Source organism: Panthera leo, chromosome F3 (genome assembly GCF_018350215.1).
Source record: "Panthera leo isolate Ple1 chromosome F3, P.leo_Ple1_pat1.1, whole genome shotgun sequence".
In the NCBI taxonomy this organism is placed as follows: Eukaryota; Metazoa; Chordata; class Mammalia; order Carnivora; family Felidae; genus Panthera; species Panthera leo.
In genome coordinates this window covers 20,148,402-20,176,305 of record NC_056696.1, presented here as the reverse complement: position 1 = coordinate 20,176,305, position 27,904 = coordinate 20,148,402, and the positions used below count along the sequence as shown (strand labels likewise).

Genomic DNA, 27,904 nt, shown 5'->3' with positions numbered 1-27,904 from the left:
ACTGATCATATTGTTAAGTTTTCAGTTTTTCCAGAGTATTCCTGTTCACTTAGGAATTCTGTAGTCACTGGGTCAATTATTGACCATCTATGTGCCAGGCATAATACAGGCATCAGGAACATAAAAAACGACCAGCTTTGGGCCTGACTTTAATCGAAAATATTTCTTGGATCTGTGTATGATCATTCAACAATGGATCAACTACTAACCATACAGTTTTATGTTAATAGTCGTGCAAGTGTGAGAAAATTAGTAACAAGAATTGAACTCCAGTAAAGTGCTGATGCAGACATTAAAGCCTTTACCTGCGCATTTAGGATTTCCCATGTGCAGAGGACCCAACAACCGCTATTTAAATGTCACCAAGTGTGCTTTTAAAAGTCTCCCAAATTTGCTAGCAAAATGTGAACGATAGCTTAAGGTCGGATGATCTATTGCTTTTACTGTTTTCTTTCCTCTCCAGCGGGCTCCACCACCAGGGAGCCAGGGGCCTTAGGGGCTCGGACGCCCCGGGGTCCGCGCACCCCGCTCAGACACTTGGGGACGCACGGCGCCCCGCGGGTGGGGTGGCCCAGGGGTGGCCCGGGCGCGGTTCCGGCCACAGGGGTCAGCCGGGTGGGACGCTCTCGCGCGATCCCGGGGGCCAGGGCGGGGCCGGCGCTGTCCCGCGCTTCCTGCCACCCCGGGCCACCGCTCCGCGCCTCTCCGCTCCCGGCCATGGCGGCCGTGGCTTGGGGACGGTGCCTCCCTCGGGTGTGGCTTCGCAGGTGGTGCCCCGACTTCCCTCTGCGCTCCGAAAGTCAGCCGGGGGCGGGGGGGGGGCTGGGCAGTAACCGACCCTTGCTCTGTGTTGCAGGAGGGCCGGGCCTGGCTGCGGCCGCCACTACCGCGCCGCGCTCTGCGCCGAGCTGAAGCAGCCCCTGGCCATCGAGGAGGTCGCCTCCTGCCCCGTCCGGCCTCACGAGGTAGGATGGTGACTGGCCTGTCCCCGGGATGCCTGACACCCACTTTCGCTCTCCGCTTGGCAGCCACCACACGCTCCGCAGGCTTCCGTCCTGAACGGAGTTCCCAAGTGCTCAGCTAGGGGGAGGCCGGGAGACTGGAGCGCAACTCTGTCCTGGGCGGGAAGGGCCCTTTCAGGGTTCACAAAAAGGCCACAAGTGCTGAAGGAAGATTGCTCCCCCAAATTCAAACGCAGGCCTCTTTCTGAAGGCTCCAGAGCTGTTGCCTTAGAAAGAGACAATTCTGATTTGCACGAGACTTTTCATGACCGCATCAGGTTATTGGTTTAACAAACATAAATGGACCCCATCAATGGCTTCCTCTTCAGCGTTAAGCATTTCCTGATCTGTCCTTTCTCCTCCCCCAGACCAGTCCGGCAACATCTGTCCTATAATTCTTCCTAAACATGTGCCTTGTGCCCTCCTTCGGTGTAGCGCAGTGATTTGGGGTGGGGTTAGTTTAGGATTGTGGGCGTTTCCGGCGAAACGTGGAAGTCACTTTGGCCCTGCCGGGTGACCACGGTGACCACTCTGGTGACACAGTGTCATCTCTAATGGAGAATGAGAACCTCTGACAAGGTGGAGCAAACAGTGAGCCTTACTGTCAGGGATCCCTGGTGAGAGGCAGAAATGCGGCTGCAGCCCAGAAGCATCACTAACAGGGACCCTGTTGCCAAATGGATTATTTGGGCGGGTGTGTGATGGCAGCCTGCTCCCTGGGATTTGGGTGCTGAAAGACATTTATTCTTGACTCATCCCCGAAGCAAGGTGGAGTGGCTTGAGGACCTACGTGTGGCATGCATGTCAACAACTGATGTGTCATGCACGCAGTGTGGGCGGGCTGAAGGCTGGGCTCCTTTGTCCTCTTATTTGCCCAGACACTGCCTGGGAAGGAATTAGCTCATGAGAGTTGGGTCTATGTGAGTTTACTCACCGTTAAATCCTCATACTCTGGAATGGTGCCTGGCACACGGCAGGCGCTCAACACATTGTTGAATGGATGCATTTTGCCCATAGAGACGCCTTCTCACCAACATGGCCACCTCTGCACTAAACTGGAAATGGAAGCAAGCACGTAGACGGATGTCAGCGATTCTGTCTTGCAGCCTTCGTTTCCTCCTGTTTCTTGGCCCTGTTCTCTAACTTCAGCCGGTGTCAAAATCACCTGGGACTTGTTAAAGCAGATTGCTAGGCTTTGTCCCCAGAGTTGCTGATTCCCTAGGTTGGGGTGAGGCCTGAGAATTTGAATTTCTAAGTTCCCAGGTAGCAGTAAAGCTGGTGGTTCTGGAACCAGACTTGGAGAACCGCCGGCTTACAAGAGTGTGGGCTACACTGCTTCAGGCCTGCCTCTGCTCTAGCACAGTCATGAAACACAGAAGCTGGGGATCTAGAACCAGCCTCCAGGGTAATTGCTGATCCCCACAACAGCTGGTCATGTTACCCTTCTGCTTCAAATCCTTTAATGGCTGCCCACTGCTCCTACTGTGAAGACTAAGATCCTCAGTAAAGACTGTGGACCCTTGGATGGTGTGTGTGGTCCCTGCTCTGTAGCCCCATCTCTTTCTCTTCTTTGTGCTCTAAGCTCACTGGTTTTTCTTTTGTTCCCATCACAGGGCCTTTGCACATGCCGTCGCTTTTGATCGTGTCAGGCTTTCCCTCTCCTCTTTTGAATGGTTAACTCTTAGCTGTTCCTAGTTCCAGCGTTACTTACTCAGAGATGTTTTTCCTGACGTCTCCAAAAGGTCAAACCACACCATGATGCATTTTCATAGCACCATATGTTTCTATAACATTTTTTTTTTGTAGGAGTTGTAATTTAGCAAATAAATCATCACAATTATTTGTTTGATATCTGCCTTCTCTACCATACTCCTAGCTCCACGAAGGCAAGAACCTTGTCCGGGTTGTCTCATGATTGCACACTGGCACTTCGCATATATACTTGGCATACAGTAGACGTTCAGAAGATATTTTGGTGTAATTGACTGAACTCTGTCTCCATGGATGCACACTGCTCCACTTTGCCGCTGTGTTTCCTTTGTAGGTCAGAGTGGACGTCCATTTCTGTGGAGTTAATTTTGCTGATATTTTGGTCTGCCGTGGTCAGTATCAGGAAAAGCCTCAACTTCCCTTCACACCTGGTGAGTCTGAAGGGACCAAGTGACCGGTTGGGAAAGATGATACAGAGTTTTCAGAATCATGTGCTTCATCTCGGGTACGACCCCGGTGGTGCTTGCCTGACGGCAGTGATGCCTCTGATGTGTCAGCCTCACCACTAACTAAGAAGCTCTGGGGGCACTTGGGTGCCTCAGACGGTTAATAATCTGACTTTGGCTCGGGTCATGATCTCATTTGGTGAGTTTGAGCCCCGCATCGGGCTGTGTGCTGTCAGATCCTCTGTCCCTCTCTCTCTGCCCCTCCCGTGCATGTGCTCTCTCTCTTTCTCTCTCTCAAAAATAAATAAACATTAAAAAAAAAAAAAAAAGGAACTCTGGATAGTGAACTTCTTGAGGGAAGGTTCTATACCTGTTCTGCCCCCAGTTATATCCCTGTTTTTAGCATTGTGCCTGGCTCATTGTAGATCCTCAATAAAAACGTTAAAAATGAGGAAATGAACAAATGAAGTTTTACATACCATGTCCACCAGAATTCTGATCAGAATCCTCACTGGCCCTCATCATTCCCTTTCATTCCTTGTTAGTGCCTCTGTTTTTTCACTGAAGGATCATAAACATCTGTTTGCAGCTAAAGCTCTCAGTCCTCACAAACACATTCCTAAAGAAATCTAGTATCAAAGAATCAGAAATAAGAAAAAGAGTTTATACATTTCTAGCAGTCCACTGTCTGATTTTAATTACGCCCAATCTGATTACATTTAGATCCTGAATATGTGGACAAATGACTGCTTTTTGTTGTTGAAATTTATTTAAAGAGATAGAAGTATAGCTCACTGTGTATAGAGTACATGTATATTTTATATAGACATATACTGTTAAGGATACAGCGATTGCAAAATAGTTGCTGTGTTTTGGCCTTGGGGTGTTTGGTTGTGTCTCAACATTTGGAACCATTTCCCTCTGTTTGCATTTGCTGACATGCTGGATGGGGGTGGGGAATGTCATACTCAACTGAGTTATTCCTCTTGAAGCTCAAGTGGGGAATATGTGATCATTAAATTCAGAAATTTTGGAGGTGGAAGAGGAAAGAGCAGACTACATCAGTTCATCCAAATTGAGCCAAGTACTTATGAATAAATATAGTTCATGTCCTCATAGCCCTCAAGAGGAGAACCGGAAACAGATAAATGCAATCTGATGAACATTGTAAGTGGGGTGCTGTAGGGAGCCCAAAGCCCCAGTGAGCAGGATCAAAAGTACTTGTGTGCTAGAGGCACCTGGGTGGCTCAGTCGGTTAGGTGTCCGACTTCAGCTCAGGTCATGATCTCACAGTTCATGGTTTCGAGCCCCGTGTCGGGTTCTGTGCTGACAGCTCAGAGCCTGGAGCCTGCTTTACATGCTGTGTCTCCCTCTCTCTCTGCCCCTCCCCCACTCACTCTGTCTCTCAAAAAATGAATAAATGTTAAAAAAATTTGTTTAAAGGTTTATTTGTTTTTTGAGAGACAGAGACAGAGCACTAGCCAGGGAGGGGCAGAGAGAGAGGGAGTCACAGATTCCAAAGCTGGCTCCAGGCTCCGAGGTGTCAGCATAGAGCCCGACGCGGGGCTTGAGCTCACAAACCGCAAGATCATGACCTGAGCCGAAGAAAACGCTTAACCGACTGAGCCACTAGGTGCCCCTAAATGTTAAAAAGAAAAAAAGTACTTGTATACCTGTGATTCTCTGTGCTTTTGCCCATTCTTGAAATTTTCCTTTGTGTCTGGTAAGAATAGGACTGCCATAGCTTTTCAGGTTGTGATCATGAAATCTTAAGTTCACTTTCCTGTGCCTTGGGTATGAAGCTCTTCCTCTCTAGCCTGGGTGGTGGGGGAACACTTAAGCCCTCTCAGCTCTAGAAAGCTGACAGGATGGCCTGTTGATCACGCTTTTTTCATCTTCATGGTGCCAGGCTTTATAGATAACCTAGTGTTTAAACAATTTGTCTTAGGAATGGAGTTTTCGGGGACAGTATTGGAGACAGGCACAGATGTCAGCACAGTGAAAGAGGTAAATAAGTTGAAATCCAGGGAATTGATGTGTGTGTAGCTGTGAGAAACGTGCTAACCTCATTTGTAGCTGAAGGGTCTTGCTTCTCTTGGCCTTCGCCAACAGACACCAAAGCGAAAATGAGATGGAGGGGGAAGAAGCTAATTCTGAATTGGAGGCAGGAAGCCAGTGGAAGTTCCTGGCTTCGTAAAACTTTTTATTACTAAACAAGGCAGCACCTCAGCCTTCAGTTACTGAGAGGAGAGAAAATTCTCAAGTTTCAGCCTCTTGTGGAAAAAAAATAAATAACCCTGGGATTCTAATTCCTATCAACTTTTTCCTTACACTGTCCTGTCATTGTCCAAAATGTGCTCCTATTGTCTTGGCATCCTGGTGGGGATATTGAGGAGGTGGCTGAATTATTTACTAAACATTAACTCTGAATAGATGATTAAGGCAAATCTGTGTCTTATGGGGTCAGAAAGAAAGATTGTCTTTTTTGTTTTGGTGCATTTGGGAAAAGGTAAATGGCAAGGCCGTGCATTTGAACGTATCCTTAATGGTATTTTCTCTTCAGGGAGATCGAGTTATTGGCGTGAGTGGCTTTAATGGTATGGCTGAAGAATGCATCATTGATCACAAGGTATCCCCACCTCTCAATATTCATGTTTGGAGATTTTTTTCCTCCTTTCTTCTCTTTAATTTCCACCTAGCTCTCATTTCTTGTTAGCCTTCTTTCCCTCTTTTTTGTATTTGTATTCTCTTTTGTATTTGTATTTGTTTCTCAGCCAAGCACTTCTTTCTTTCGAATGCTAAACCCGTTTTCTATATTGGTGTGACAACCCTTGCACAGAGCTTTGTTTGTGTGGAGTGGTGTAAGGAAGAAGGGCATTTTGTTTTCTGAGTCCTGCCTGGAGCAGCTGGTTGGCTGTCCAATCGGACCATAGGTAGTTTGGGTAGAAAAACTAGTTTGAGGCATTGAGCTTGATACAATAGCTTTCTCCCCTGCGTGAAGCTTGTGAAAGAGTCCTGGGCATGGAGCCAGCCAGGGTGGAGGGGTAGGGTTGTACAGGATGGGAACGGTGGCCCCTAGTGGTGAATAGCATACACTTTTTTTCACAGCTTTATTCAGGTAAAATTTGTATAGAACCTTCCAGTTCATCCCCATGACAGTGTGGTTCCATTCTTTGAAAGTGGGTTCCTTCCTGAGCCAGATGCCAGCCTTAGGATCTTCGAAGACTCGTACACCCAAGTTCTGAACTCTGTCGCAGCTTGCTTGGTTTTAACTTCTACCCTGGGCATGGTTCCTGACAAGCTTGGTTTCCTTGCAGATCAGTCAGTCAATCAGATCATAATATTTACTGAGAAGCCTCTGTGAACAGGTACATGTGCTTAATCCCTAAGTTACTGTTATCTCTTTTTATAGACACTGTGGCAGATTCCAGAAGGGGTCCCCCTCCGAGAAGCTGCTACCTTGCCTGTGTCTTATGTCACTGCTATTTTGGCCTTGGAGCATCGGGCCTGTACTCGGCCTGGGTAAGAGACTACGTAGACAACAGAGGGCTAGGTGGTGTCTCTGTCTGATATGAGAAGTGCCCACCAAGGCCTTGCCCCTTCCTCTCTGCTCCCTGTCCAGTCTATGTGAGAAAGGGCCAAAGGAAGGTAGTGACCCAAGAGAAGGGTCTGTTGATAGTGGGGATATCCTTTTGTCTGAGATGGAATGGTAGACTGTGAACTTGGCCAATAGGAATTGGGAGAAATCTGTCTTTCAAGCCTGGCCACTCTGGAGATCACCTCCTAGCAAACCTTAAATTTTAGAGTTGGTTTATGTAAACTCGCTCCAGTCTGGTTTTAACACAGTCCTGTGGCATTTGTTTCTGTGAAGCTTGGTTGTGTGTGCCTACCTGGGGTATTTCAAACTCAAATGTGCAGAATTTTCCCACTTTACCTGAAATAATATGCCTCTTGCCCTTTTTAGAGAGCCTGAGCATTGAATTGAGCAGTGACCATTACATGATCGATGCCTTCTAAAATTCAGCAACGTTTAACGTGAGAATGATTCTAGGGCAGAATTTCTGGAGCAGAAACCTCTAGAGAGATTAAGGAATATTTTTCCTGGGAAGTCTTCAACCAGACCAAATTCGCACAGGTCAAGCAGTCACATACATAACCCATCTCCAAAGTCTGGAGAGTGGGTGTCCATGAAGGGTTGAGTGAAATGGCCTCGAAGTTCTCTTCTGGCTTTAAAATGTTCATGAAATCATACGGTTGCATGATTTTTGAAGCTTTCCGAAGTAATATTCATCTTTCTCTGGCAGAGAAACTGTTTTAGTGACAGCAGCAGCTGGAGCCACAGGCCTTGCAGTGATAGATGTGGCAACAAATGTTCTTCAGGCTAAGGTATTTGCATGTTAGATTCTCTGTTAAAAAAAAAAAAAAAAGTCATCCCTGGGGCGCCTGGGTGGCTCAGTCGGTTAAGTGTCCAACTTCCACTCAGGTCACGATCTCGTGGTCCGTGAGTTCGAGCCCCGCGTCGGGCTCTGTGCTGACAGCTCAGAGCCTGGAGCCTGCTTCCGACTCTGTGTCTCCCTCTCTCTCTGCCACTCTCCTGCTTCCACTCTCTCTCTCAAGAAATGAATAAACATTAAAAAAAAAATCATTCCTCCAGTTTTCAAACCTAGATAGAATATATTCATTCGTTCATTCATGAGTATCACGCGCGAGGCACTGAGGAGATAAAGTAACCCAGATTAGGGTCTTGCCATCTGTTTGCCTGCAGACTGATGAGGGGACCTTGGAGTAGATCACTCTTCCTTCTGGTTACCAAAACCTGGCAAGGCCTGACTTGCCCCGTGGCTTCTGCAGATTCCATTTCCTCTACCTGTAATGCTCTTCTGAGCTGTCTGCCCCCGCACTTCAAATTTAAACTCAGATGTCATATTTTCAGGGAAGTATTCTTTGTCCCTCAGGAGATGGTAATCTGTCCCCACATCCCAGCCCCTGGCTGTTTGTATATGGTCTCATAGCATCCTGTACGTCTCTTTCATGGTACACTTCAGTGTGTGGTCTAGCCTTTACTTTTGTCATTTTTGGATTAGTGCCTCCTTCCTACTTGACTGTAATCCCCATGAAGGCCGGAATAGTGTCTTTTTGGCTCATTTATTGTAGTCCTAGCACCTGCCATGGTACCTAGACCATAGCAGGCACTCAATAGCTATTTCTTACATACAATTTTTTTTTTTTTGAGAGAGAGCAAGTGACCACATGAGTGCACATGGAAGGGTCAGAGAGAGAGAGGGAGAGAGAGAATCTTAAGCAGGCTTTACGCTTAGCACTGAGCCTGACGCAGGACTTGATCTTACCACCTTGAGATCAAGACCTGCACTGAAATGGAGAGTCAGCCACGTAACCAACTGAGCCACCCAGGCGCCCCGAATAACTTCTTAAATGAAAGAATAAACAAAGGAAAGAAAGACCCAAGTCCCTGTAGGGGTATCACTCTGAAGCTGTGGGTATCAGATAAGGAGGATTTCTTGGAGAAAGTAGACATTTAAGCTGACTTTTGAAGGACTGGTAGCAGTTGAATGGAGGAAGAAGGGAAGTGAGGGCCATTTCAGTGGTGGAAGGGCAGATCAGAGGACAGAGACATGGAATGTCACATGTTGCATTCAGGGAATTGCTGGTAGCATCTGTGGAACAAAGGGTCTGTGTGGGGAATGGTGGGAGGTGACTCCAGGGAGGTGGGCAGAGACCAGATCATGCACCACTGAAGAATTTGAACATTTATTGGAAGCCATCGAGAGCTATTAAAGACTTTAAACTAGGAAGTACCGTGATTGTATTAGCATTTTGCAAAGTTCATTCTGGTGGCAGGGGAGATGAGGAATGAGGCAAAGTCAGGGGTGGTCTGGAGGCATGTAGAGCAGCCTCTTGGGGGTGATCCAAGCCACAGGTGATGATACTGGAACCAAGGCACTGGAAGCAATGAGTTGAGAGATATTGACGTAGAAAAGAATAGAGTTTGATGCCGGGAGAGCATTCCCTAATACAGTTGAGGGAATAAGGACTTTGAAATTAGTCTGACCTAGGTTCAAATTCCAACTCTGCCTCTCGCTTAATTGCTTCAGTTTCCTCATTGGTAAAATAAAGCTTTCCTCATAGGGTCGTTGTGGGAATATTGAAATTACACGTGCAGCACGCCTATTAGAGGGCACGGCGTGTCGGCGAGAATCTCTTAAAAAGGGATCCGGTTATTATTAGACATTGAGTGGGAAGGAGCAAACTAGGTTAACGTGTGGATTTGCCATTTATTGCAGTTGAGAAGACAGGAGGAACTGGTGAGCTCAGGTTTGGAGGCATTAAATGTGAGGTTTCTGTGGAACGTGCAGTTGGGGTATCCAGAAGGCACCAAGATACACAGGTTTGGAGATAACTGGATTGCCTTGGAATTTCTTCTGGTGGCCCCTCTCCTTTCTCGCATTAAGTTCTTTTGGGGAAGCACATGTGAGTTCTGAAAGCAATCTTAGGTACCAGGAGGCTCTCCATGGAATATTAACACATTTCATGTCAAAGCTAGGGCTTTTAGCACCTCTCAGTGGGGAGACCAAAATTAGTCTCATTGTCTAGAACCACTGACTATTTAACATTTCTTGGAAGATAAAATTGCACCATTTGTTTTAGATCATTATAGTAGGTTAAGTAGAGAGAAAAACTCATTTTGATTCAGATATTAAAATTAACCCAAGCTGTATTTTCTTTAGCAGCCATAACTGTTTTAAGCAAATGCAAACAACAGCAAAATAATAAAAACAACTTTAGAAATCTCATCAGGCCACCTACTTGTAACGGGTTGTTTTGAGAGCACCTTCCATTCACAGCATTTCACGTTGCTTTCAAAGTGCCTCCACACCAATTATCTTTCCTTGGATCCTAACACACCACTGGGAGATGGGTAATGTGTTTATTACCCCTATTTCACAGATAAAGAAGGTGAGCCACCAGGGGAGACCATGATTCGTGTCAGGCCTCCCTGGCACCTTGTGAGAAGCGAGATTGGCTCAAGTCCCAGACCCTAGGCTGGTGTCAGCCCTCTGTGGCTCTGTGTGCTGATGACCGTCAGTGAATTTGCAGCTACTTGAGGGTTCCCCTGGGGAGTATCTGAGCGTAGCTTTTAGTTTCAAAGAGTGGTGGGTGAGTGTGACATATCTTAAGGGCATTGATGTCCTTGTGTGTTTGAATGCATGTTCTGGATGTCACCTTGGGGCCAAACTGCTCAGGCTGGTGGGTGCTATCCAGTGATGCGGCACTTTTAGGCGGTACTTACGTGTTAGAAGTACTTCTGGAGACTTCCAAACCCCAGCCTCCTCCCACTGTGGCCCATGGCCATCTTTGCCAGGCTTTCAGCAGGGCTTTCTCCCAGAGTGGTGGAGTGGAAAAGCGTGGGCTTTGGAGGCAGGCAGCATTGGGTTTGCATAATTGTTCTACCACTTAACTGCCTGGCTAATTCTGGGTTAATTACTCAACCTCTAGATCTGGGTCTCCATCTATAGAATGGGAGGAATTATACCTCCCCCATAATGTTCTTATGAGGTTTAAATAGAATAAGTGATTGTGTATGTGTAACAATAGAGTCAATTTATCTAACACTTTGTTTTCCAAGTGCTTTATGTACAGTATTCCATTTGATTAAAAATTCTTTTTAATGTTTATTTATTTTTGAGAGAGAGACGGAGCATGAGCAGGGGAGGGGCAGAGAGAGAGGGAGACAACAGAACTTGAAACAGGCTCCAGGCTCTGAGCTGTCAGCACAGAGCCTGATGTGGGGCTCAAACTCATGAGTCGTGAGATCATGACCTGAGCCGAAGTCGGACCCTTAACCGACTGAGCCACTCAGGTGCCCCCCATTTGATTTTAAAAATAAATCTTGTTTTATAGATGGGGTAAGTTTAGGGAAGCTGGGGGACAGAATAGAGGTTAAAGCATGAACTCTGGAGATGGATTACTTGGGGTTGGATCCCAGTTCTGCCTCCCATTAACTCTGTGACCTTGGGCAAGTTACTGAACTTCTTTTGCCTTTGTTTCTTTATCTCTAAAATGGGAATGCTAACAGCGTGTATATCATTGGGCTATTAAGATAAGACTAAGTGAGTTATTAATATACATAAAGCATTTAGGATAGTACCTGGCACATAGTAACATTAAGTAAGTATTATTTCTTGCTAAGTAATTTGTCTTAGGTAACACTGCTAGTTAGTAGCAGAGTCAGGATTTGAATTCAGGTCTTTCCAACTTCAGGATCTTTCCACTGAGTCATGTTTTACTCTCTGGGAAGCCTTTTGTGATCTAGGTCTAGATTGGATACCTCTCCTCTGCACTTCTGAAGCTGTCTGTACTTCCCCATCATCATACTGCTTTATCTTGCTACCTTGACTCTAAGCTTGGGTATCTTTATTACTTGATTCATAGTAGGTATTCATTAAACGGTGGTTTAATTCATATTTGGAGAAGACTTTCAGACTTTTTTTTTTTTTTTTTTGAGATAGAGAGACAGAGCACATGAGGGCGGGTGGGGAGAGAGGGAGGGAGAGAGAGAATCCCAAGAAGGGTCCGCACTGTCAGCATGAGTCCAATATGGGGCTGCAACTCATGAACCGTGAGATCATGACCTGAGCTGAAATCAAGAGTTGGACGCTTAACCTACTGAGCCACCCAGGCGCCCCATTGGGTAAGACTTTCTGAGTGTCCCCTGAACCATCTCCTAGCCAGACTCATTGGCGTTCCAGGATTCCCAGAAATGTGGATCCCATGGCCAGTAGGGGTGGGGGGGACAGAGGGGCCAGCGTGATGGTGCTGTCTGTTGGCCCTGACGTGTGGGATTGAGGCTGATGCTAGGGTAGCAAGGTGACGTTGGCTTCCTTGTTTAGTACTCTTTGTGGTTGGAGGCTGGGTGCATGGGGTGAACCCCTTTTGATACATATTCTGGATTGTCGAAAGCTTTGTATTCTTTCTGCAGGTAATAGCTGCAGCCGGAAGTGACGAGAAGTGCAGCCTGGCGATGCGGAAGGGTGCACAGTCCATCGTGAACTATAGTCAGGGCAGCCTGAAGGAGGCAGTGAGGAAGCTGGTGGGCAGTGATGGGGTGAACGTGGTCATCGACGCTGTGGGAGGAGATGTCTTCCTGGAGGCTCTCCGCAGGTGCATGTGGTGGTCTTCCCAGAGGGGGCTGGACCTGGGGATCTGCTGAAACCTTTCTAGACCCGTCTTCCTTCTGGCCTTGCTCCTCTTCCATTTTTGCTGCTCACTTTTCCTATAGGCATTGGCATCAACGAGAACAGCTGAGTGGGAGGGTGAAAAGCAATAGAAGCAGAGGGAAAATCAGGAAATGCTTAAATATAGAAAAACAAGATATCCAACTGGAAAATATCCAAAAAATGACTGTAGACTCTCTAGTTAGCAATATCGAATGCTTTAGAAATTATTCATGTGTTAAATTCAGCTATGCCGGCCCCCATTAACTACTTTATATACATAGTGTGGGTAATTCTTGAGATCATCGTTCAGATGTTAGAATGGCGTGGCCGTTCCCTAGCTATCTGTGCACCCAAGTGTGGACTCTTTTGATCTCACTGGTTTCAGAAGCAGCCAGCAGTATAGGTGTCTCCTTGGCTTGTTTTTTTGTTTTTTTGTTTTTTTGTTTTTTTGTTTTGTTTTTTTTTTGAGACAGAGAGAGACAGAGCATGAACAGGGGAGGGGCAGAGAGAGAGGGAGACACAGAATCTGAAACAGGCTCCAGGCTCTGAGCTGTCAGCACAGAGCCCGACGCGGGGCTTGAACTCACGGACCGCAAGATCATGACCTGAGCTGAAGTCGGCCGCTTAACCGACCGAGCCACCCAGGCGCCCCTTGGCTTGTTTTATTAAAAGAAAATCATTGGAGTTAAAGTGGGACTGTTGTATCTACACCAATTATCCTTCTGTTTTTATTTATTTTTATTATTATTATTATTTTAATGTTTAATTTTGAGAGAGAGAGACAGAGTGTGAGCAGGGGAGGGACAGAGAGAGAGGGAGACACAGAATCCAAAGCAGGCTCCAGGCACTGAGCTGTCAGCACAGAGCCCGACGCAGGGCTCAAACTCACGGACTGTGAGATCACGACCTGGGCCTAAGTTGGACGTGCAACCAACTGAGGCACCCAGGCGTCCCTGGTTTATCTCATTTTAAAGTTGAGGAAACAGAAGCAGAGAGAATACCTTACCCGCAGAAGGGACCCAGTTGGTTCTATAGCCCCTGAGCATCACTGCACTGTGCTGGGTACTGTGCTTACACAAAGGAAGGGGTGTGTTGACTCAATGGAGAGCTAGGACAGAGAGCTCCTAACTCTTACCTTTCTCTTGCCTTCTAGGTAATGAGTAAAAGTGTTGTGCCAATGACTTCTTACTTCCCTCTAATGAAGAAAAGCAAAAAGCAAAAGCCAAACAAATATATATGCATTTTGGATCAAAGGTGTTTATAAAATGCATTTTTATAACTTCTTGCTTAGTGTGAAACTGTATCATGCTTCTCAGAATGGGCTGCAGGAAACTTGTGTGAATTTTCATAGATTATTCAAAATTCTCTGGAGAAGCACATAACTTTAAGGACTCCTAAAGTAAATTTTCTTTTTACAAAGCAAATGATGTTTCATTAAGGTACCTATCTTCTTATTCCTGTTCCTAAGTTTAAAAATCTTCTGAGTTGTCTTTTTTATTTTATTTATTTATTTATTTATTTATTTATTTATTTATTTATTTATTTATTTATTTATATTTGAGAGAAAGCAAGCAAGCAGGGGAGAGGTAGAGAGGGAGGGAGAGAGAGAATCCCCAGCAGGCTCTGCGCTGACAGTGTAGAGCCAGAGGTGGGACTCGATCCCATGAACCGTGAGATCGTGACCTGAGCAGAAATCAAGAGTCAGACGCTTAACTGACTGAGCCACCCAGACATCCCTGAGTTGTCTTGAAGTATAGCATATGGAATGTTTCCTTCTATGAAGTAGAGTAGTTAAATAGATAGCCTTAATTCTTTCTTTCTTTCTTTCTTTATTTTTTTTGCGAGTTAGAGCATGAGCAGGGGAAGGACAGAAAGAGAGGGAAACACAGAATCAGAAGCAGGCTCCAGGCTCCGAGCTATCAGCACAGGGCCTGACGTAAGGCTCGAACCCAGGAACTGTGAGATCATGACTTGAGCTGAAGTCAGACCCTCAACTGACTGAGCCACCTACGTGCTCCCCTAGCCTTAATTCTAAAGTCGGTCCTCTTATAAAACTGGCTCATTCCTCTGGCCTCCTACTGTCTTGCTTATGACTTATTTTTATGGTTCCTACTGAAGAATGCAGAGTGATACAGGGCGGGTCACCTCTGCCAGTTTGTCAAGTTAAGAGGAATTCCTAGCTGGGGGTTTAATGCATGCTGCTTTTTTAAGTTGTGATAAAATATACATAACTTAGTACTTATCATTTTAAACACTTGTAAATGTACAATTCAGTGACATTAAGTATGTTCCCAATGTTGTGCAACTGTCCCCAACTGATACTCTATACCTGTTAAATAATAACTGCCCCTCTCCCCCTCCCCCCACCTCCCTGATAACTTCTACTTTTTATCTCTATGAATTAATGTAGATTGCTTTTTTTCATTCTACACTTTTTACTATGGCTAAAAAAAAAAACATAACATAAAATTTGCTATAGTAGCTATTTTTTATATTAACCATTTTTAAGTATATAGTTCCATAGCGTAAAGTATATTTATATTGTTGCGAGGTAGATCTCCACAATTTTTTTCATCTTGCAAATCTGAAATTCTTTACCCATTAAACAATTCCTATTTCTCCCTCCACCCAGCCCCTGGTAACCACCACTTTATTTTCTGTTTTTATGACTTTGACTACTTTAGATCCCTCAAAATAGTGGAAGCCTACAGTATTTGTCTTTCCGTAACTCACTTATCTCATTTAGCATGATGCCCTCAAGGTTCATCTATGACATAGCATGTGACAGGATTTCCTTCCTTTTTTTTAAAATTTTTTTTAATGTTTATTTATTTTTGAGAGAGAGAGAGAGAGACAGAGACAGAGACAGAGTGTGAGTAGGGGAGGGGCAGAGAGAGAGGGAGACACAGAATCTGAAGCAGGTTCCAGGCTCTGAGCTGTCAGCACAGAGCCCGACACGGGGCTCGAACTCACAAACTGCGAGATCGTGACCTGAGCTGAAGTCGGATGCCCAACCGACTGAGCCACCCAGGTGCCCCAGGATTTCCTTCCTTTTTAAAGCTGAATAATACTCTGTTGTATGTATATAACACATTTTGTTTATCCATCCATCAGTTCAGGGACATTTGGGTTGTTTCTACCTCTTGGCTATTGTAGATAGTGCTGCTATGAACGTGGGAGTGAAACTATCTCTTCAAGATCCTATTTTCAAGGTGCCTGGTGGCTCAGTTAGTTAAGTGTCCAACTTCGATTCAGGTCATGATCTCGGGTTTCGTGAGTTCAAGCCCCGCGTCGGGCTCTGTGCTGACAGCTGAGAGCCTAGAGCCTGTTTTAGATTCTGCGTCTCCCTCTCTCTGTCCCTCTCCCCCGCTTGTGCTCTCTCTTTCTCTCTAGTAAATAACTAAACTTTAAAAAAACGTGTAAGAAAAAGACCCTGTTTTCGGTTATTTTGGATAGAGACCCAGAATGGCATTGCCTGATTGTATGGTAAGTTCCATTTTTAGTTATCTGAGGAACCTCCATACTGTTTTCCACTTGAACCATTTCACATTCCCACCCACAGTACGTGAGGGTTCCAGTTTCTCTACATCCTTGCTAACTAGCCATTCCAATGAATGTGAATATACATTGCTTTGTATAATTTCTTCTTCTTCTCTTTTCTTCCCTCAGCCTGGCCTGGGAGGGCAGGATTGTGGTGGTGGGTTTTGCTGGAGGAACCATTGCTTCTGTGCCGGCTAACCTTCTGCTCCTGAAGAATGTCTCTGCTATGGGGCTGTACTGGGGCCGATACAAAGAGCAGAACTTTCCCGTCTTCTCCAGAATCCTGTCCTCTGCTCTTCAGTACTGCCAGCAAGGGCGCATCCAGCCACACATCGGAGCGGTTTTTAAGCTGGAGGAGGTGAGATGCTCTTAAGGGATGTGATGTGCCTAATGCCAGCACATAATCTGTGTCAAACGACTGGGTAGTTTCTGTCTGGAGCCCATAAATCCTCCTTTTATGCAATGAAAAGGTGAAAATGCAATGCAGAATAATGGAGTCTCACGGGCTGCAGGGCCACAGGATTTCTCCCTGTCTTCTGGTTTGTATGGCCGTAGCCTCGGGCCTAGTGAGCCACCTGGGAAACCGAATTTGCGCAGGTCATGAAGAAGCTGGATATTGAGACTGTATGTATGTCATGGGTTTCTTAAACAGGGGGAAGTGATGGTGCTTTAGAAAATAATTTACCCGTGTTTAAATGAACTCTGAACTCCACAACATACAAGTCTAAGAAGCAAGCATTTAACTTGACCTTTGATTTTAGAATACAGACGCTTTAAAGTACAACCAGATGATCTAAGCCGAGGTTCTGAGAACAAAACACTGTATCATACCCAGCATCATAAGACTGTAATTCATCCATTAGTCACTGTAGTTAATTTTGTTGGCTGTTCACTCCCTTCTTTCATTCCCCCTCAGTCCCATTAATGTGGCTTAGACTTCCTCCCCTGTAATTGTGTGCATGCATATGCAATATAGTTGTAAATGTGAATCTGTTAGGTATTCACTGTGAATTCACTGCAAAGCCTTTTCTTTTCCTTTTTTTTTTTTTTTTGGCTTAATTTGTTTTAACATTCAAAAAACTGTTTTGGTAGCTTGAGTCGGCCCTGGATGGGGCAGCGTTTTGTTCCCGTGCAGATTAGTTGAGCCCAAGCTGTCAGTGCCAGACTTTACTGCTCACCAGCCTTCCATTTTTATTTTTATTTTTTCCTATGCTGGGGCATATTCTTCTCAAACATGGTTTACTTTCTTCTTCTCCTTTTTGGTACGTCAGTCAAGAGGGTAGCATTTGGTGGTAAAAAGAGAACCTGACTGGCCATGGGAAAACTGGTTGGATTCTATTTCCACCTGTGCCTTCAGTTGCTCCTTCGGGGAAGTCTCCTCTGCCCTCCAACCATCAGTCTCCACGCCTCTGCAGCAGGTTATGTACTTCAGGGGCGGCAGTGTGCGGGGGTGGGCAGGTGACCCGAGCTGCCTGGCCTCTGGGACCCCATCTCGGCTGGGGTCTGAGTAGCTGCACATTTTTACCTTTTTGTTCATCTGTTTCTTGCGTTAAAAGGTTTTGTGGCTTAAAAAACTTGAAAACCACCAGTTTCCAAAATTGCTGAGTCCCCTTCCGTCTTGTGACTTTTATCATGTGCCTGTGAACCGAGGTTTGCTTTACCTAAAGCTCATGTATACCTGTCGATAGAAGATGAGGACAGTTAGGACAGGTATGGAAACACTTGCTAGTTTAAACAGTCTCTTCTCTCCACTGATGTGTTCTAAGTGCTGCTCAGGCATGGGAGAAAGCCAGAGTTGGATTATTGTTTTAATCACTCACACTGAAGTTCTCTGTTCTTTTTTTTAATTAAAAATTTTTTTTTAATGTTTACTTATTTTTGGGAGATCGAGTGCGAGCAGGGAAGGGGCAGAGAGGGAGACGCAGAATCTGAAGCAGGCTCCAGGCTCCAAGTTGTCAGCACAGAGCTCGACATGGGGCTCAAACCCACAAACTGTGAGATCGTGACCTGAGCTGAAGTCAGATGCTTAACCGAATGCGCCACCCACGTGCCCCTCTGTTCTCTCTTTTTTAAAAGTTTACTTATTTATTTTGAGAGAGACAGAGAGTGAGCAGGGGAGGCGCAGAGACAGGGGGAGAGAGAGAGAATCCCAAGCAGGCTCCACACTGTCAGCACAGAGCCAGATGTGGGGTTTGAAGCCACAAAACTTGAGATCATGACCTGAACTGAAACTGAGAATCAGACACTTAACTGACTGAGCCCCCCACGTGCCCAAAGTTCTCTCTTCTCTTAAACACAAATTAGCTATCTAATTACTACCCTCCTGTCAGCTTGTCCTCTCCTTTCCAATGAGGGCTCCACATGTAGGGTTTTTCTGATTCTTCCCACACTGCTGACCTTCCTGCTATCACCGGGCCCTCTGAGACCATTCTCCCTAACAATTTCAAACATTTCATTCACACACCATCCCTTTACTATTTCTTCTCTTTCTCTGTCTCTTTTTTTCAAGATTCAAACCACATAGAGGAATAGTAATAATATAATAATGGCAGCTCCCGTAGGTTAGGTGTATACTATGGGTCAAGAACGGTGCTAAACACTTTTACATGTATTTTCTCATTTCATCTTTGTGATGCTCCCTTGATGTGTGAGCCATTTTTATCACGTTTTACAGATGAAGAAATCAAGACTTGTAGGGGCTAAGAAACCTGCTCGATATTATATAGTAAGTGACAGACCTGGAATCCAGTCCAGGTTGGTTTGAAGCCAGATTCTGGGCTCCTTATGGCTAAGGCAGACCCTCTCCTCATACAAACGAGGAAGTTGCTTCTTAGAAACCTATTCTAGAGTATAAAGTTTGTTCATCTATCAGAGAATTATTATGTGAAAGAGCTATCTTATAGTTAAAACAACCAGGAATCTTGGATTTTTCCAAGCAGTACTGGAATTTATAGATTTTAGGTTTTTTAAAATTTAATTTAATTTACTTTTTAAATTTATTTTGAGAGAGAGTGAAAGAATGTGAGTTGGGGAGAGGCAGAGAGAGGGAGAAAGAGAATCTCAATCAGGTTCTGCCCTGTCAGCACAGAGCCCAAATCAGGGCTCGATCCCACAAACTGGGAGATCACGACCTGAGCTGAAACCAAGAGTCAGACATTGAACCAACTGAGCCACCGAGGAACTCAGGTTTTATTCTTTTAAAATGAAGATGATTAAATGAATATATGTCATTAATTTGACTTAACTGTAAAGCCTGGGTAATATTTTTTATGTAAATCAGTTAATGTATTAGAAAAAAATTATTTATCAGAACCTGTCTGGGCTTGGAAAATGACCTCTGTACGTATATATACCAGTATATACATATAATATCAGAGATGCTAGTGTTTCCTAGTTTGTTTTTTCTCCTGAATATGTGGGCTTATAGATTTGACCTTGGTAGTTGATATTAATATGACCACATACTTTGTACCATAGTCTTTTTAGTAGGCATGGGTATGAACTTCTGTAGCCCTCTGTGCTTTTTGTTCATCTACTCGTAATTACTCGATACTTGTCATTCCTATAGACTATGAACTCCATGTGGGCAGGGGCCATGCATCTCTTTGTCTCCAGATTCTGGCAGGTACTTATGTATCTGTTGAATGACTGATTGAGAGGAGGGGGCTATTAGGGTTAGACCACCTGGGTTCAGATCCTGGCCCTACCTCTTAACTGGCTATGGGCAAATTACTCACATCTCTGTGCCTTAGTTTCCTCATGTGTGATAGGGGCAGCAATATACTCTACATACTAAGGTGGTTATCAAGATCACATAAGGTAACACGTGTAAAAGCACATAACAAACTCTTAATATATGTTTAAGGCAAAATACCTCGCCATCATAAAATGGTTAGAGTTGAGCTTTTTCACTTCCCATGAACTATAACACATATGTTGACATTTCATGGGCAAGATTAGAGAAACAGCCTTTAGATTTTGAATTTTAACTAGAATGTATTATTTGCTGAAGGGTTGCACCCGTGCCGTGATGGGTGGGCCATGAATGTGTCCCGTGATCTGTTCAGAGGATGGCCTTATTTAGATGTGTCAAGTCTGTGTTCTGTAGGGAGAAGCTCACACACATCTCAACTAGACAATATTTAAACCCTAGAGATCTGAGCTTGATTATTATACCAAGGTCAGGTGAGGTCACTACATGAATAGATTTGATAGATAGAAATTGTTTACTTGAAGTTTCCTGAGTGTATGTGTGGAATATTCTTTTTTTTCCTAAGGTAGACTTTCATGCCCAGCACAGATCCCAACATGGGGCTTGAACTCACGACCCTGAGATCAAGACGTGAGCTGAGATCAAGAGTTGGATGCTTAACAGACTGAGCCACCCAGACACTCCTATCTGTGGGATATTCTCTTTTTTTTAATATGTTAATTTTGAGAGAGAGAGAGAGAGGGAGAGAGGGAGAGAGAGAGCATGAGCAGTGGAGGGCCAGAGCGAAAAGGAGAGAGAAAGAATCCTGAGCAGGCTCCACACCGCCGGTGTGATGTGGGGCTCGAACTCATGAACTGTGAGATCATGACCTGAGCTGAAACCAAGAGTTTTACACTTAACAAACTGAGCCACCCAGGTGCCCCATATCTGTGGAATATTCTTAAAAATTAAATTACTCTTTAAGTTTAAAAAAATTTTTTTAACGTTTATTCATTTTTGAGACAGAGAGAGACAGAGTGCAACCAGGAGTGGGGCAGAGAGAGAGGGAGACACAGAAGCTGAAGCAGGCTCCAGGCTCTGAGCTGTCAGCACAGAGCCCGACACGGGGCTTGAACTCTCACGAACCATGAGATCATGACCTGAACCGAAGTCAGATGTTTAACTGACTACACCACCCAGGCTCCCCTATGTTTAACTCTTAATAAATGACCAACTGTTTATGAGAATGGTTGTATTCTTTTGCATTCCCACCAACAATATGGGAGAGCTGAGTTGTTTGCCATCTGCCAGAACTTTGTATTGTCACCTGTTTTCTTTAATGGTGGCCATCCCAGTAGGTTTATAGTGGTATCTGACTGTGGGTTTAATTTGCATTGCTCTATTGATCTTGAGTATGTTTTCACATGCTCATTTGTCATCTACCTCTTTTTTGGTAAAATGTATCGGCTGACTCTTAAAAGAAGATTCAGATGAACATGTATTAGAGCAATGACATGAGGAGTATAATGCAACTCTGACGACATATCACTAACTAAGCATTTTTACCTTTTGAAAACAATCCCACTCAGTCCTAGATATGGTCATTCACTCATGAGTTTATTTTCTTCGTCAGCATTCACTGGGTACCGTGTGTATGCCAGTCAATAAAAACAGACTTTAGGCGTTTGTTTTTTGGGAAGATCTCAGGACAGGGTTACAATAGGGGGAAAGAGTTGGATTCTAAGGAGGTATGAATCAGCATGATATATTTAGGGAACTATAGATTATTTTGATTATTCCTGCTTGATAAGCTAATTAAAAATTCTAAGAGCAAAACCTAAGACAAAAGCAATATCCTCACCCTGCCCCCATATTATTCTGAGTTGCATATCTCCAGAGACAGATTTAATTATGGCTTCACCCTGTGCGAGGGAGGGTTCTGGGAACAGCCTGGGTGTCTATGTAGGGAGCAGTATGGAACAGCCTCCCTCTCTGGGGGCAGCCTGTAGAATACAGGGGGAAAATGTCCCCAGGCATCTGAATTAGCTATCAAAAGAGTCTGGTCTGATGCCATGCACTTTCCTTCTTACTTTCTCACTCAGAGCCTTATCACACTCTGAGCATCCAGTCCGGGACAGCACTGGTTGCCTGGATAGAAACCACAAGGTAGAAAGGAGACAGAGTTGGATTATTCTTAGAAGTAGCTACAATCACAGCAGAAGTGGCAAATGGACATAGAAGTCCAGAAAAACAGAAGGGAAAATCACAGATGTTCAAAATTATGAGATCCCCAAATCATGGAACAAAAAGTTTGTGTTTCCCACCAATATTATCTTTTCAAGAAGTTAGGTAAATATGTGCTACAGTTCTATACATACATACATAAGCCAAGTGATTAAAAACAAGCTTTCGCACTTAAACGGACAACTTTCTTTGTATGTCAACATTAATCTGTAGGAGATTCCTCATTTCTCTAGGAAGCCAGTAAAAGAGGTATCGCTATCTCGAATCGTGCTTGCTTTCGGAGTATTTCCTATCTTTGGGCTGAGACAGATCTCCGGGAACAGGCAGCTTCAAACTGACGGTGAGATACAGCTGTAAGTCGCCTGGAGCTGTACCTCTGAATGATCAACAGGGCAGGGATGCATGTTTCAAAACACATGTCTTAGACCTCTTCAACCTTTTCTACCTCCTTTGAGTATGTCTAAATTTACATGGATTGGAAAGGTGTCTGTAAGGCACAAAGCCCTGCAAGACAGATGTTTTTGAAACCAGAGATTTCATGCTGCAGAGAATTGATTTGTTTGATTGATTGATTTGTTTTTCTACTTATTTTTTTCTATGCTTTTTGGGAAGAGTTTCCATGGGAAGGTTGGCTATATTCATATTCCTCATTTCAAAGCCCAGTTTCTTTTTATTACTATTTTTATTTTTTTTACATTTTATTTTTTTAATGAATATGATTTATTTCCGAATTGGCTTACATACAACACCCAGTGCTCATCCCAAAAAAATCAAAGCACATTTTCATTGTTGGGCCGTCTTCTGCTTTTAGGTCTGTGTATTTCTGGATATCTGAATCTACTTATTCCCTTTATTCTCGTTGCCCACTACCGTTCTCTACTCTTGTTTCCCTCCTCAGAGTCAGTCTCTATAATGTGTTTGATACGTATGCTTGGATTATGTTTCCTTGTAAAACATACGATTTTTTGTGTGTTAGTTGATTTTCAAGCAACACAAATACCTAACAGCATAAGGTTGTGCGGTAGACCTTGTTCTGTTTCTCCATTTTTCACTCAGTGCTGTCTTTTTAAGCACCACCGATGTTGCTGGTGCTGTGCCCGGTTCATTGCTTCTCACTGCTGCCTAGAAGAGAGCGGTGTGCACCTGCCATAGTTTACAGACCGGCTTCCTAGTGATGCGCTCTGGCCTTGACCTGATTCCCTGCCACCATAATCAGCACTATAATACACAGTCACACGGTCTCACAGTCGGGACTGTGCAATGTTGCTTTGGGAGCATTTTCCCAGGAGTAGGGTTGTTGGGTCATAGGATGTATGACAGCAAACCGCTCTCCAGGATGACTCAACTGGTTCACGCCCTCACCAGCAGTGCACGCGGATTCTTCTTTCGCCAGCCCATTGATATGTAGCATGGTCCTACTTTCTGATTTTTGCCAAACTGACGGGTGTAAAGTGGCATCTTATTATTTTAATTTGCATCTCCCTGATTTCTAATCAATGTAAGCATCTCTTTATAGATTTGGTAAACATTCAGGTTTCCACTTCTTTGAATAGCATTTTAAGCCCTTCATGCGATTTTCTGCAGGGCTTCCTGTCTCTTTCTTACTAATTTGCAAAATTTCCTTGTGTAATCTGCAGTTCTCAAATTTTAATGTGAGTATGAATCACCTGGGGATCTTGTTAAGATGCAGATTATGATTCAGTCAAGGTAGGAAAGGGCTCAAGATGGTGCATTTCTAATAAGCTCCCAGATGATACAGAAGCCTCAGGTCCTTGAACCACCCTGTGAGTAGCAAGGTTCTAGATGCTAATTTGAGACTTTGCAGAAGTCTGTCTCTCCAAATTTGTCATTGCTCTGTCATCTTTGTCTAGATTTAATGTAATCAAACACATCAATATTTTGCCTTGTGGGTTAGTGCTATTTAGGACATATTTAAAAAGTCCTTTGTTATATCTGGGTCACAGTGATCTTCTCTATTTTTCTCTACTAACTTTGTACTTTTATTTCACACTATTTCATGCTTTTAATCCATCTGAAGTCTCCTCTGTATTGGGTATACGTTAGGTAAGCAATTTTTAGTTTTCTACTTACAGTGACCTAGTTTTCCCAGACCAAATAGTTCATAGTTTCTCCACTGATTTATGTTGCTACCTTCATCTTATTTCAAGTTCCCAGATACACTCTGTTTTCTCTTCTATTCCCTTGGTTCAGATACCTGTTCCTACAACAGTATCATACTGTTGTTGTCTTTATAGTTGTGAAGTATGTTTTCCTATCTGAAGGGCCACTATTCCAACCTTTGTTCTTTCTTAAACTCCTAAAGATTCTTTGTGAATCTTTATCCTTTTAGGTAAATTTTGGAATAGATTTGTTTAGTTCCTGAAAAATATCTGACTGACATTGGAGTTGCATTGACATTAGAGATTAATTTGGGGGAGGTACTGATGTTTTTACAATGTTGTCTCATTTGCGAAGAGGGATATATTGCCATTTATTCAGATGTTTCATGTTTGTAAATAGATTTCAAAGTTTTTCTCCATAAAGTCTGTGGGTCTTTCTTAATTATGTTAATTATAAGTACTTTACTGCTTTTGTTGCCTTTGAGAACACTATTTCATTTCTGTTTTATTTCCTACTTGATTATTTTGTATATAACTGGAGTTGGTGGCGGGGCCGCAGTCCGTCCTGATGTCTGCCCCAGCCCACCACTGGGGCCACAGTCAGACTGGTGTGTGCCTTCTCTTCCCCTCTCCTAGGGGCGGGATTCACTGTGGGGTGGCATGGCCCATCTGGGCTACTTGCACACTGCCAGGCTTGTGGTGCTGGGGATCTGGCGTATTAGCTGGGGTGGGTAGGCAAGGTGCACGGGGGCAGGAGGGGCAGGCTTAGCTTGCTTCTCCTTAGGTGATCCACTTAAGGAGGGGCCCCTCTTCCGTGGGCCTCTCGTCTGCGCTTGGCTCCGGAGACTCCGTTCTGCTAATCCTCTGGCGGTTTTCTGGGTTATTTAGGCAGGTGTAGGTGGAATCTAAGTGATCAGCAGGACGCGCGGTGAGCCCAGCGTCCTCCTATGCCGCCATCTTCCAACCCCGGAGTCGATTATTTTTTATATAGATGTCAGTAATTTTTGTTAGCTGATCTCTATCTCACAATATGCTGGCCTTTCTCATTTGCTTATCTGTTGCTTTGATTAGCTTTTCTATGTAGATTATTACATTCTGTGCAAATAATGACACTTCTATTATCTTCTACTGTTTGCTTTTTTCAATTTTAATTTTGTGCATTTGTTATTTATTTTATTAAAAATCAGTAGACTTTACTTACTTTTTCAGCAGTTTTAGGTTTACAGAAAAATTCCACAGAGAGTATGTAGCATTCACATATATTCCTTCTCCCACCACCCAGTTTCCACTAATATTAACATATTGCATTGGTGTGGTACATTTGCTACAAGTGATAAGCCGATGTTGATACATTATTATTAACTGAAGTCCCTGGTTTACATTAGGGATCACTCTTGTGCTGTACAGGTCTATACGTTTTACCAAAACGAATGTATACTGTCATGTATCCATCATTACAGTATCATACAGAACAGCTTCACTGCTCTAAAGAATCCCCTGGGCTCCATGTATTCACCCCTGCTCCCAACCCCAACCCCTGACAGCCACGGGTCTTCTTACTGTCTCTACAGTTTTAGCTTTTACAGGATGTCATGTGGTTGGGATCGTATAGTATGCAGACTTTTGAGACTGGCTTCTCTTACTTAACAATATGCATTTAGGGGTGCCTGGGTGACTCAGTCAGTTAAGCATCCTACTCTGGTTCAGGTCATGATCTCACGGTGCGTGAGTTCGAGCCCTGCATCTGGCTCTGTGCTGACAACTCAGAGCCTGGAGCCTGCTTCGAGTTCTGTGTCTTCCTCTCTCTCTGCCCCTCCCCACCCCTGCTCACACTCTGTCTCTCTCTCTCAAAAATAAATAAACATTAAAAATTTTTTTGAAGGGGCGCCTGGGTGGCGCAGTCGGTTAAGCGTCCGACTTCAGCCAGGTCACGATCTCGCGGTCCGTGAGTTTGAGCCCCGCGTCAGGCTCTGGGCTGATGGCTCGGAGCCTGGAGCCTGTTTCCGATTCTGTGTCTCCCTCTCTCTCTGCCCCTCCCCCATTCATGCTCTGTCTCTCTCTGTCCCAAAAAAATAAATAAAAAACGTTGAAAAAAAAAATTAAAAAAAAAATTTTTTTTTGAAAAAAAAACCCAATATGCATTTAATGTTCTCCCATGTCTTTTCGTGGCTTGATAGCTCATTTCTTCTTCTTAATTTTTTTAAATGTTTATTTATTTTTGAGAGGGAGAAGAAGAGAGAGACAGAGCAAGCGTGAGGGAGGGTAGCAGAGGGAGAGTGAAGGGAAATCCCAAGCAGGCTCCTCACTGTCAGCACAGAGCCCGACGCGGGGCTTCATCCCACGGACCGCGAGATCATAACCTGAGCCAAAGGCGGACGCTTAACTGACGGAGCCACCCAGGCATCTCGCTCGTGCCATTTCTTGAAACGACCGTCCCCTCTGCACTGAGTTTGCCTTTGCTCCTTTGTTAAGGCTCAGTTGACTGTCTTCGTGTGGGCCTGTTTTGGGCTCTCGTGTGTTCCGTTGATGCACTTATTCTCTCTCCAGTATCGCACTGTTTTTATTACTGTGGCTGATTTTTAATTTATGTTTTATAGCCTTGTACTTCTAAAAAAAAAATAGGATTTGAGATAGATTGCAATTTCGGTTACACTGGAAACAGGACAATTTTAATAAGAAGATAAAAATTGTAAAATATTAAAGTATTGATTCTTCTGGCAGTAGCTGCATTCTTTCAAGAGATAGAACACACAGAAATATTACAATAGAGTATGGAGCGGCCTGAGGACTTTTGACCTGCTGTCACTTATCTGACGACGTTGAAAATTGTTAGTTTGGACAGAAAAATTCTGAAGTTGGGTTATTCTTAAATATTATTATTTTCCTTTCAGTTTATGGTGATTGTTCAGCTAGTACTGCATAGTTAGTTGTATACAGTTCATTGGAGACACGTCTTAATATTTTAGCTATTTTAAGACTCGGCCTACCAGAGAATGCTTATTGAAATGTGCAGCTGTGTGGGGCGCCTGGGTGGCGCAGTCGGTTAAGCGTCTGACTTCAGCCAGGTCACGATCTCGCGGTCCGTGAGTTCGAGCCCCGCATCAGGCTCTGGGCTGATGGCTTGGAGCCTGGAGCCTGTTTCCGATTCTGTGTCTCCCTCTCTCTCTGCCCCTCCCCCGTTCATGCTCTGTCTCTCTCTGTCCCAAAAATAAATAAAAAAACGTTGAAAAAAAAAATTTTTAAAAAAGAAATGTGCAACTGTGACCATATATTTTTGAATTTTTTTTTAGGTCAATGATGCCTTCCTTCATGTGATACAGCGCAAATCCATGGGCAAGGTGCTTATCTCCCTGAAATAAACCCTCACCTCAGCAGCAAATTCAGCATGTCCAAATCTAAGCTCCTCATCTTTCCAAAAAACCTCCTTTGCCTCCAGTGTTTCTAAAGGTGTGACCGCTTTCCTGATTAATCCAGGTTCAGAATCTTTTAGAGGCATCTTTGATTCTGTTTTCTTATTCCTAGTAAATAGTGTGACACATACTGTATAGTCCTACTTTGTCCGTATTGGAGAGGGAAAGGAGGCTGTTAGTAATTACACCAGGCAAGCAAGGTGTCCCAGGCAAAGCAGGATGTATGGCCGTTCTGTTCACAATGCCTCAGTGGCCGGGTTCTGTGATCCCCACCTCTCAAGATATCTCTCACCTCCGTATCCTCTTTTCCATTCCAACCAATTATGTTTCATCTGCTAATTCCAGTAACTTTCTGACTGGCTTTCCAACCTTTAAACGTCCCCCACCCCTCCGTCCTTGTAGTTATACATTGTTGCCATGGTGACCTTCCTAAAGTACAGCTGTGACTGTGTCTCTTCTCAGAAAACCTGCAATGGCTCCCCTTGGTCTACATGGTGGAGTCCAGA

The 27,904-nt window shown here is 44.2% G+C and overlaps 1 protein-coding gene across 1 annotated transcript; it reads left to right on the top strand.

Moving 5' to 3' along the window:
* Nucleotides 1–593: 593 nt before the first annotated feature.
* On the top strand, nucleotides 594–27,528 carry LOC122212206 (quinone oxidoreductase-like protein 2). Its single transcript, XM_042925944.1, has 10 exons — nucleotides 594–767; nucleotides 857–965; nucleotides 3,046–3,142; nucleotides 5,106–5,164; nucleotides 5,721–5,786; nucleotides 6,570–6,679; nucleotides 7,462–7,543; nucleotides 12,156–12,337; nucleotides 16,063–16,291; nucleotides 27,279–27,528. Exons 1-10 carry the CDS (start codon nucleotides 718–720, stop codon nucleotides 27,345–27,347), a joined length of 1,053 nt encoding a protein of 350 aa, XP_042781878.1. The 5' UTR covers nucleotides 594–717; the 3' UTR covers nucleotides 27,348–27,528.
* The last annotated feature ends 376 nt before the right edge of the window (nucleotides 27,529–27,904 follow it).

Bases quoted from the DNA above. Each gene is read 5' to 3' on its own strand.
- LOC122212206 (XM_042925944.1), top strand. From the start codon at position 718: ATGGCGGCCGTGGCTTGGGGACGGTGCCTCCCTCGGGTGTGGCTTCGC. The intron at 768-856 runs GTGGTGCCCCGA...TCTGTGTTGCAG, and splicing joins CCTCGGGTGTGGCTTCGCAG to GAGGGCCGGGCCTGGCTGCG. The intron at 6,680-7,461 runs GTAAGAGACTAC...TTTCTCTGGCAG, and splicing joins CGGGCCTGTACTCGGCCTGG to AGAAACTGTTTTAGTGACAG.